Source organism: Mirounga leonina, unplaced genomic scaffold (assembly GCF_011800145.1).
Source record: "Mirounga leonina isolate KUSES-001 unplaced genomic scaffold, KU_Mleo_1.0 Mir_53, whole genome shotgun sequence".
NCBI classification, from domain to species: domain Eukaryota; kingdom Metazoa; phylum Chordata; class Mammalia; order Carnivora; family Phocidae; genus Mirounga; species Mirounga leonina.
This window is the reverse complement of record NW_023270807.1, coordinates 71,905,911-71,917,547: the sequence shown is the minus strand read 5'-3', so window position 1 is coordinate 71,917,547 and position 11,637 is coordinate 71,905,911. Positions and strand designations below refer to the sequence as shown.

Sequence of the window (11,637 nt, the reverse complement as noted above, 5' to 3'; positions counted from 1 at the left end):
GTTAAGCGTCTGCCTTCGGCTCAGGTCATGATCTCAGGGTCCTGGGATCAAGTCCCGCATCGGGCTCCCTGCTCCTTGGGAGCCTGCTTCTCCCTCTGCCTCTCTCTCTTTCTCTCTCTGTCTCTCATGAATAAATAAATAAAATCTTTAAAACAAAAAACAAAACAAAACAAAACAAAAACCCCAAAATGCCATAAAATATCCAGGAATGAGCACAGTTTGTATTGGTGTAGGAGTGCGCAGATCAGTAAAATGGAATACAGTCTGGGAGTTAAGCCATGCACACAAGGGAGTGTGGAGTATGATAAAGATGGCAGTTCAGACCAAAGTGGGGCTGTTCATTTAGAATACAAAATAATACCTTCCTTCTGTAGGTGAATGGATAAGTAAACTGTGGCACATCCAGACAAGGAAATATTATTCAGAGCTGAAAAGAAATGCACTTTCAAGCCATGAAAAGACATGGAGTGAACTTCAAAAGCATACACTAAGTAAAAGAAACCAATCCGAAAAGACTACATACTGGATGATTCCAACCATATGACATTTTAGGAAAGGCAAAACTATGGAGACAATGAAAAGATCAGTGGTTGCCAGGAGTGGGTTTGTATGTGGTGGGGAGATAAATAGGGAGATCACAGAGGATTATTAGAAACAGCAAAAATACTCTATATGATATCGTGATGGATACATGTCACTATACCTTTGTCCAAACCCACAGAATATACAACTCCGAGAGTGAGCCTTAAGGTAAACTATGGACTTTTGGGGATTATTATTGTGTAGATTTATCCTTAGTAAAAACTACTATTCTGCTGAGTGATGTGGATAATGAGGGAGGCATGTGTGGGGGCCGGAGGTATTTGGGAAATCTCTGTATCTTAATCTCAATTACACTGTAAATCTAAAACTGCTCTAAGAAAATGAAGTCTTTTTTTTTTTAAGATTTTATTTATTTATTTGAGAGAGAGAGAGAGCACGGGGGAGGGGCAGAGGGAGAGAGAGAGAGAGAAGCAGACTCCCTGCTGAGTGCAGAGCCCAGTGCTGAGCTCAATCTCAGGACCCTGAGATCATGACCTGAACCAAAACTAAGAATCGAATGCTTAACCGACTGAGCCACCCAGGTGCCCCCAAAAATAAAGTCTTTAAAAAAAGTTTAGGCAAATTTATTAAAACCCAACTCCTTACAATACTACCAGATTCACATAGATTCCAGGAGTTATTAAAAAATACTGTGATTTAAATACAAACAACAGAAACAAAACAAGACTTCACCCTATAGATATATTACAATAAATTAAGGATGAATATTTCTACAGTCTTGGAGTGGCAATGCGTTAAGAAGCCTGCTTCAAAAATACAGAATCCCTACAAGAAATTATTCATAATTTAACTACTTAGAAGCTTAAACTATTTGGCAATAAACAGAATACAAGAAAAACAAAGCCAAAAAAAATGGAAAAAGTATTAGATTTGATGAACAGAATTTTACCAATCCTTATATATAAAAAAGTATTTTAAATAAGTTTAGGGGCACCTGGGTGGCTCAGTCAGTTAATCCTCACAGAACTTTATGCACTTTATGCAACATTGGTTCTTTGGTGTCTGTGTCTGATTACTTAAGTGAACCCCCACAATGCCAGGCCATTGGATGAGGCTTTCAAGAAACAGGACTTCTGGAGCATTCCTATGTAATGGGACATCTTGAGTTCATCGGTTTATTCCTTCTGTATGTATTTATTGAAGACCTCTTATCCCTCCAGACTGTTCTAGGTACTAAGGATAGAGTGAAGGGCAAAAGGAATGGTGCTTACCTTGAAGGGGAGAGAACTCAGTGAACTTAGTGATAAACAGATCTTCTCTTCCCTCTGAAAAGTGCAGGCTATTCAGAAGCCCTTGAGATGCTTCAACCACCTGGAGTGGGGTGTGCCTGGGTGGCTCAGTGGGTTAAGAGTCTGGCTCTTGGTTTCGGCTCAGGTTGTGTCATGATCTCATGGGTCATGGAATCCAGCCCCACGCCCTGTGCCGGGCTTCCCGCTGGGCCCGGAGTAGCTTCAAGATTCTTCCCCTCTGCCCCTTCCCCTGCTTGCATGCTCATGCGTGCTCTCTCTCAAATAAATAAATCAATCTAAAAAATGCAAAACCAAATGCCTCCTTTAGATTTTCTATTATCTCCTGGGACACACCTTGCTTATAGCACTGGGTCAGCCAAGGTCAGATGGCATGCTCCTTGCTGGATTAATCATCTCTTCAATTCAGTGGTTCAAATCCAGCAACTCTTCAGGGGAGGTTCTGAGCAGTACCAACTAGAGGTACTAGGAGTACTCAGTTATCCTTTGCTCATAATTCTAAGTCAGTCAGTGAGGCAGGCTGATGATTGGATCATATCCATATAACACAATTCAGGCACATGTCTGATCATCATAGGCCCAATATTGTCATCCTTTGTAAGCCTTTCAGTTTATCAAGGACTCTAGTCACATAACAACCAGGGAGAGGGTGAACGATTTATAGATTTTCCCCCCTTAGTTACTATTTCTTTTATTTTCTCCCAGCACAAAAAAGTTCTTAAAATTTGTGAAAATATGATGAAAATCTGGTGTTTTATTATATGTAAAATTCTGAATTTGTATTTTTTTCACTATTCTTAGTAACACTGCTTAAAAAAAAAAACAAAACTGACCATAATTCATCTTTAACCCCCAAGCCCTTTGACTTGATGAATTGACTAAAGTCACAGGCTGGGCGCCTGGGTGGCTCAGATGGTTAAGCGTCTGCCTTCAGCTCAGGTCATGATCTCAGGGTCCTGGGATCGAGTCCCACATCGGGCTCCCTGCTCCTTGGGAGCCTGCTTCTCCCTCTGCCTTTCTTTCTCGCTCTGTCTCTCACGAATAAAAATAATAAAAAAAAAATCTTAAAAAAAAAAAAGTCACAGGCTTATTTCATACCATGTGAGACTTTATCTGTCCATTGTCCTTAACCACTCCTTACAGTCCCCCCTCCTTGATCATTTCTGCAGAATTCTTAGGCATTCCATCTTATAATTTGCATTGGCATTTTACCAGATTTCATAACTGATTTAATGACTTTAAAACATCATACTTTATAATTAGAAAACACAGAGGAGGCAACAGTATTCCAGGAAGCTTTTTTTAAAAGAAGTGTGGTAGTCGTACTGAATGTAATATTGATAGCTGTTGTTTATGATCTCATTCTTCATTTCAGGGCCGGCAGCTTGACATTGGCACACCATATAATCTGAGTGAACCTGTGAGTAATCACTTCCATCGTCAGGAAGTTTATAATGTTTGCGTTTATAAAAATGGGACAATGGTCAGGTTTTATTCCAATAAGAATAATTCTTAAGTAAAGTCTCATTTATTTGTCCTTGATGGAGGAAGTTCATTGAAAATAGTGAGAAGTCTGAATTACGGAATATTAAAAAATGAACTCAGGCACAGTGTGTTGAAGAAGAAAGAACACAGGACTAATCCAACTCCGTGATTTTGATTCTACTTGGCTGTGTGGCTTGGGGAAAATTACTTAATATTCCTGAGACTTAGTTTTATTACATGTTATCTGAGAGGGTTGGATGAGATGGTTTCCAATGTTTTTTCCAACAATTACATTTATAGTTTTATTATTTTTCTGCACCTGTATCCATTTATTCATCGTGTTTAGTGACTCAAAATATAAACATGAACACACTTCCAAAACTGTGGACCTATTTAGGTTTTGATATGCTGCTTTCCAGTTGAGTCCCCAGTTTTGAGTTTCGCTTGTTGTGTAAGGACATGGCCAGGACCCACGATATGCTCGATGCCACGGTGTCCAGGACTTTACCTGCTGCCAGCCACCCAGGGGACAGGGTGCTCCCTGAAGGTTGGGTGATCTCCGGGTTCTAGGCCTGCCCACGCCACCTCCCCTCAGCAACCCCGCTGTCCTGCAGTGAGTCACACCAAGCCCGCTTTGCCTGGAGACAGGAGAGTTCTGCTTAGGATTCCAAAGGTCCTGATCCTTCTGAGGCCACAGATTCCTGGGTAGATACATTTTGTTACTATGTTGCACTAGTCAGGTGGCAAGAAGAAAATCACCCTTCTCTAGTCACCATTGTCTCTTAATATATCTCTTGCAGTGCATCCAAGGATGTCATTTTTGGAACTCTGTAGATCAGGAAAACTGTGCTTTAAAGTGTGTAAGTATTAATTATGTTTCTGTTTTGATACTAATATTTCCTTCAAAAGAAAAGTTATCTAAGGGGATTCCCATTTGAATTTCCATTGGTTTTCAAGGAGTTAAAGGAAAAGTGTGAGGGCCTGAGTGATACATAATAGTGGGGAAAAATTGAAATAAACGCTATCAATGCAATTGGAGACCCAGGGACGTTAACGCAAACTGTGGAACCCAGGGATGCCCAGTTGCTCCAAACTCTAATGGCCTTTTAGTAGAATGTCAGGCCCTTATCAAATTTCCTAGTCCTGTGCTTCTCAAATGTTAAAGTACAGTTATCTAAGGATCTTGTTAAAATGCAGATTCTGATTCTGAAGACCTGGGGTGGGACAAGCTCCCAGATGGTGTGATGCTTGTTGTCCCCAGATGACACATTGGCTAGCAGGGTCCTAGATCACATTCGAAGTTTCTCTGCAGGGAACATGGCAGCAATCCAATCCAGAGATTACAAACCCCTACGTTTACTCCACTCTATGTAGAAAATACATCCCGAGCTACTTTATTTTTCACTTTTAATTAACCCCAGCTTTGCCACTTAGTGTGTAACTGGTTAAGGTACTTAACCTCTTGGCACTTTACTTTCCTCCTCAATAAATTAGGATAATAATAGAATCTCTCTCTTAAGGATAATGCCTGACACACCGTAATTATTCTGGTCTAGTGAATAAGAATTTCGTCATTTAAAAGCGGGTCCCTTTGTTCAGGTTGTTCAGGTCTGAGGTTGAATCATGGTATTTTGGGGTAATCCTAATATTGTTTTCTATTAATGAGTGAAACTGTATCATTGAGATTTAAATAAGGACGTTAACTTCTCCTTCCCAATGGTGCTCATAGCTTTCTGGAATGGTCTGTGCTCAGGTCTCTAGGAGAGGTTTAGGCTTACTCTCACGTTCGTGACTATGTGCCCCATAGAATGGGAGTTACCGGAAGTGGAGCTGGCACTATCTGGATTTGGGAACTATCACACATTCTAAAAATTCTTTTACGCCTCTTTGGTGTCACTTTTTATGAAGTCCAGTGGAAGTCATCCTTTGTCTAGTCTGTGTTTGCTGGCGTTTGCTGCCGCCTGTAAGCCCCTCAGAGCGGGTCTCTCTCCTTGCTCACACTGTCTGTTTCACCCAAGACCGTGAGAGGCACAGAGCAAGTGCTCAGACAGCACTTGCCAAGTGAATGAGTGGGAGGTACCAAACCGTGACAGGTGCAGGTGACAGTCCAGGCCGTACAGTGGGCATCAGAGCCGCTAGTCCGGGCAGGGGAACCTTCTCTGGCCAGAGTTCTTGGTCGTTTTCAGGTCAGGTTCTGTCTCCACTGGGCGTCTGCCAACACCTCTTCATTCTCTCACCCAGTCCACCACAGATTACCTCTTAGTTGACTGGGAGTTTCCAGTAGACATCAAACTGCACCATTTCTCCAGTGATGCAAACGTAGTATTTTTTTTTTTGAGAGAGTGAAAGAGCACATGAGCGGGGAGGGACAGAGGGAGAAGGAGAGACGGAATATTTAAGCAGCCTCCAGCTCCGTGCAGAGCCCAACACGGGCTCCATCTCACGACCCTGTGATCACGACCTGAGCCAAAATCAAGAGCCCGTCGCTTAACCAGCAGAGCCATGCAGGCTCCCTGCAAACATACTTTTTAAAGCTATTCATACAGTGGCCTGCCTGGACAGAAGGCCCAGCTCTGGGCTCCTTGATTTTGATTGTTTTTATTGGTTATTTGTCAATGGTGGGGCAAGAATTTAATTTGAAAGAAATATAAAGCCAAGTGTCATTAAAATTATTTACAACCTTAAGAATTTCAAGTAATTTCACTTTTCTTTGTTCTTATGCAGAACAACACCTATGGCACTGTTTATGAGGTGAGTTGGCCATCACAAAAAAGATGTCATCAATCCCCATGTCTTTATCTCTTATGTTTAAAAAGGTATTAAAATAAGAATGAAGAAACCTGACTAATTCTCAGTGCACAAAAATCTTCCTCATGGGAGTGCTATTAATCTGGGTATAAAAATGACTGTAAGATTCCATTTTTGACACAAATATTTGCTGTTTTAAATACCTGTGTGCATATGTATGTGTATGTGTATACACACGTATTCATATAGATACATATATACTACTCTAATCTGCTTGGACAGGTTCTAATTCTGGGAGCCTGGTGGGGAGAGGGTGGTGGGGGGAGAGGGGAGGGGACCCATCTAGGAATACGCTTACCTCTGCTGATTCCATCTTCTTCCCCATAAATCATGGTAATCTATCATTAAATATGTATATTAAAAAAGAACACTGTAGTTGCAGTTTTCTTCCTTATTCAACAAACTCCTTTGACTACATTTTTAAAGCACAGCTTTTAAGATATTTTATTTTTTATTTTTTTTTCCCTGCTATGATAGTAAGTGTCTTCATGCTGACTTTGGCGGCTCAGGTCTCTTTTTTCAGCTCCTCCTCCCTATGCTGGCCCCTCCCCTGCACTGGAGCTTTTCCTCTTTTTCAGAAAGACCTTAGGGATTTTGATTTTTTTCCTACTTGATCTTATTTAAGGTTCTGGATTCTATGGCCCTCAGAATTAGTTTTAGGTCAACCATAGAGGTTTATGAAGAAAATACATTATTTCTCAGTTTAAAACCTAGGTTGTATTCTATTTAAATGACCTTCAAACCAAAGAACAGAACTATTTTATTCTGCCTGGGAAAGGAGTATAACTTACCATCCATCAGTAAAACAGAAAAATTTCTTTTTACTAGAGAATAAAAATAAACAACAAAAAAAGTTACATTGGAACATTTTCTCAATAGTCTGTGCTTACTCTGCACCTGAGTGATTTTCCCCTGGGAGTAGATGGAGAGGTCAGGGCTGGCTAAGAAGAGGTGAAACGGGGCAGGGGGTGGATTCACTCCATATGTAAAAAAACAATTATAGGTCTTTCCTGATTGAGATTTAAAAAAAAAAAACAAAAACCGCCTTAGAATCTTTTTATGTGATTAAAGTAACATTACCACCCTCCCCCCCCCCCCCCCCCCCAGCCAAAACCATTCCTGGGAAGATTGTGTTAAGAAAGTCAGGGATGGTTCAAGCCTCTCAAGCATGGAAACAGCCCGAGATTGGATTTCTAATGTGGTAGCTCCCTGGCGGTCAGTGAGCTGACCCACTGTCTGCGTCTATATGACGTCCAGCTTTTCTTTCGGTGTTATAACTTACATAATTACTCTGTCTTTTCTTTGTATACTTGGTTATTTTACACTTTAAATAAAGTAGAACTGAACAGCCATACATGCTATATAGAAATCGAGATAGATATATGGATACACAGATGTTTGAATCATCTACATACACCTGCAGGAAATCAAACTCTTCAACCATTAATGCTTCAACCTATGAAGCTGGGATTTCTGCACATGTTCCTTGGAGGAAATAGTGTTGAAAGAGTTAGCTTAGCAAACTACAACTTGGAAAATGATGTTAGCCAGTGAGATGGCTTATCCCTGATAATTAAAAACACAAATTAGATCATATTGTTCCTAAAAACCTTTCTATGGCTTTGTGTTGCCATTTGAAAAAGCTCTTGGAACTACCATTTGCTGGCTCCCCTGCATCACCTTGCACCCCGTCTCCCATGTTCTATGTGCCCGCCACATTGGCCTTTCCCTCTTTGGAGTGTAGGGGGAACATTCCTGCCTGCTAGCTTTTGTCCTTAAGACCTTTGTGAGCCCAGATTCTTGCAGTCACTCAGGTCCTGCTCCAGGCTTCTCTCTGCATGGTTCTTCCTGAGCACCCTGATGAGATGAAGCCTCCTTCCTGCCTAGTCATGCCTTGTGCCTTTAACTTGTTTTATTTTCTTCATAGCACTTCTCATTATCTGAATGTATTTTATTTAAAAATGTTTTTACTTGGTTGTTGTCTGTCCTCTTCTTAGGGAATGTAAATTCCATGACAGTGGGGAACTTACCAGTCTGCTCACTGCCAGATCCTTAGAGCTTACACCAGTGCTTGGCACACACACAAAATATGTACTCAATAAGCATTTTTTGAGTGAATGAATGAATGGTTTTTAAGGAAAGGAAGCCACAATTCCTACAGAGCGGCTGTACTCGGGGCGTCCCAGGAGGGGGGTGGGTATGTCCTCCTTGTGTTACAGGAGTAAGGAAAGGCATTGCCAGCGCGTGCCTGTCTGATAAACACAGGGGTGGAGCCAGAGGGATGATGAGAAAGGTGGTTTTACTATTGTGGGAGAAATGGGAGTGTGGACTAGAACAGAGACAGCAGACAGATGTAGCTAGCCCCTGGGAAGCATGAACTTGGCTTCTGCAGTGGGAATGGTAGCTCAGTGGCCTGGGATACACTACTATAAATGTCTCATCCAGGGGCTCTGGGCTCAGATTCTGTGATTTCCTTAAATCTGACCACCTTTAGATTCTCTCTAGGCAATTTGAGCACTGGATAATGTCATTGTAAGCCCAATGTTGGATGAGAGAGAGAGGGAGAGAATCTAATTTATAGTGTTGCCTCCACTTGATATAACATTTAAACTCCTTAGAATACAAGCTTCCAGTTTTAATATTAACAAGTTCTGGTGATCTAATGTACAGCATGGTGATTATAGCTAATGATACTGCATTCTATACCTGAATGTTGCTAAAGAAAATAGATCTTAAATGTCCTCACCACAAAAAAGAAATGGAAATTATGTGATGGGATGGAGTTGTTAGCTGATGCTATAGTGGTAATCATTTTGCAATATATAAATGTATCAAATCAACATGTTATATATCTTAAGCTTACACAATTTATATGTCAATTGTATCTCAATAAAGCTGAAAAAAATACAAGCTTCACAAAGTAACAAAATATTTAAACTCCTAGATCGATCAGAATTTTATTATATATTTTCCTCTGAAAAGATGCAGGAAAAATAAACCCACAATTTACTGGGTAATCAGGACTAGCCATATTTCCAAATAAACACTATTCTATTTCCTTTCTCTTTCCTTGGTTTTACCTCTTGGAAAAAAATTCCATGTTACATGATAATTTTGTTGCCACTTGGTATATTTATTCTCTGCAGTTAATAAACGTGTTGAATGTATTTTACTGAAACCAAAAAGAATGTGAAAAGTATCCTAAACCCTTAAATTAAATAATCCTGAGCCCAGACTGAGGTATTTAAATTAATCTTTAACTAAGCAAACCCGAGCTTATCAGTCTGCACTTCCCTTGAGTGAATAGGTCAAACATTGTGCAGCTAGTATTTGCAAATAACCTGGGATCTTTAGGGCAAATGTATTGTGTCATGGTTTCCACTATCACCAGGAGAAACAATAGCACGTTGTCCTAGGTATTATAATTGCAAATTGAATGAAAGCAGGAAGATGGATCATGATTGTGTTATAGTCTTAAAATTTGTGCCTTTTCTCCAAAAGTTTTATCTTTTCTTTTTTCTTTTCTTTCCTTTTCCCTTTCCCTTTCTTTTTCTTTTTCTTTTTCCTTTCCTCTCCTCTGCTTTCCTTCCTTCCTTCCTTCCTTCCTTCCTTCCTTCCTTCCTTCCTTCCTTCCTTCCTCCCTTCCTCCCTCTCTCCCTCCCTTCCTTCCCTCTTTCTTTCTTTCTTTCTTTCTCTTCTTCCTTCCTTCTCTCTTTGTAACGAATGCTAATGCATCTGTTAAGAGTTGCAGGAGATTTATGTCTAGGTCATGAAAATGTTTACTGTTTTAAGTTAATGAAGTAAAATGCTAATGATTCCTAGGTTTTTGTAGACCTTAAAATGTAACGTTAGTATTAGGATATTCATTAAAATGTTCAAGTTACTATAAAATTTAGTCAGTTTTTAATTTCTGAAGGAAAACATGGATATATAAAATAAATAGGCATCATCTTAGGCTAGAGTTTTAGGTTATTAACTCACTAAACCTTTGACCAAGATGGCAAATATATAATTGCATTGTTGAGCTCAATGCTTCCTCACACTGTGGGATGTCACTCGTTAGACAATTATGAAATCAACTTAGTGAATAAGGAGTCACAACAAACAAAATGAAAGAATAGACTAGAATAGAACGGCTATGATTGCATTACAGGTGTGAGATTTCTTAATGGGATGAACTTGTTCTAAAATTAGGTTGTAGTGATGATTGCACAATTCCATGAATATATTAAAAACCACTGAATCGTGTACTTTAAACCTTTTTTTTTTTTAAAGATTATTTATTTATTTATTTGAGAGAGAGAGAGCAGGAACACAAGCAGGGGGAGTGGGAGAGGGAGAAGCAGGCCTCCTGCCGAGCAGGGAACCCAATGTGGGGCTCGATCCCAGGACCCTGGAATCATGACCTGAGCCAAAGGCAGAAGTTTAATGACTGAGCCACCTTTAAATGGGTGAATTTTATGGTATACGAAATATACCTCAATAAAACTGTTAAAAAAGGAAAAAAAGTACTGTTTCGAGATGTTGTTTTGTTAAATGTGTTTTGGAATTTGGGACATGGTCAAAAAGTTTGAAAGGTGCTGTTCTAATCCCACTAGCAAATGGAAACTTAAAGTATTGCAGCTGAAATAATTGATATATGGGTATACTTATATACCAGGCACTAGAATGTCACAGGTCGTTGAAATGTATCAGCAAACGCAGGAGCAAGGCTGCCCTGACTGGGATGCTACCTGTCTCCACAGCGAGCATCATGTGAGGTCGGCTGCAGGAGTGCTGAAGGTGCATTCGAGGAGGAAGCGCTAGGTAAGCAGACATATGCAACAGTTATTAAAAATCCTCGACACCACTCTAGGGGCCTGTGCTCATGTAAGGAGAATGAGTCATCTCTTAAAATATTTAGACTTCTATATCTCAGCAGTGTAAAAATATATAAATATAATTTCAAATGTGGAAGCCATTGTGATAGAAACTCAGCAAGACTCTTCTTTCAGAGCAAAATAGGGGGACCACAGCACCTGACTAAGGTTTAGAATTTGAGATTTTTGCCCTCAGTTCAGTAAGTGAAATCACTTCTGTCTTAATGAAAGAGATGACTATGGATCTTAAGCAGACTTGATGTCAGGAAATGCCACTATTTTAATGAACTGAAAGCACAGGAATATTTTATTTAATGTGCTTTTAATTATTCAGCTACTAGCTAGTCAGTGGAGTACCTATGATATGCGTGGCTCCCTACGAGGCTTAGGAAATTTACTGCAAGTATAGAAGCGATGCTTCTTGCTTTTAGATTTTGAGTAAGTAGGGTACTAAGCTGTATGTCTTCAGCTCCCTCTGTCTGATTTCAGAGCAGGTTGGGTGTTGTCTAAATGGCTTTGTCCTAGTGTGTTAATTCTCCAATGGTTTCTGAAGGACCAACTCTTTGATAAGTCACAGCCTCAATGTTAGTAGCTTTCTTTTCCAGAATTTCCAGGGTCTTCCTCCCACTAAGAGA

At 40.1% G+C, this 11,637-nt stretch overlaps 1 protein-coding gene across 2 annotated transcripts in view; it reads left to right on the top strand.

Annotated features, from left to right (window-relative positions):
* ROS1 (ROS proto-oncogene 1, receptor tyrosine kinase) overlaps window positions 1–11,637 on the top strand; it is a 104,083-nt gene that overhangs the window by 2,400 nt on the left and 90,046 nt on the right. For both annotated transcript variants that reach the window (XM_034990382.1, XM_034990380.1), the window contains exons 2-5: window positions 3,226–3,270; window positions 4,136–4,195; window positions 6,060–6,086; window positions 10,889–10,949. In XM_034990382.1, coding sequence (XP_034846273.1) covers window positions 3,226–3,270; window positions 4,136–4,195; window positions 6,060–6,086; window positions 10,889–10,949 — 193 coding nt within the window. The remainder of the gene's footprint in view (window positions 1–3,225; window positions 3,271–4,135; window positions 4,196–6,059; window positions 6,087–10,888; window positions 10,950–11,637) is intronic.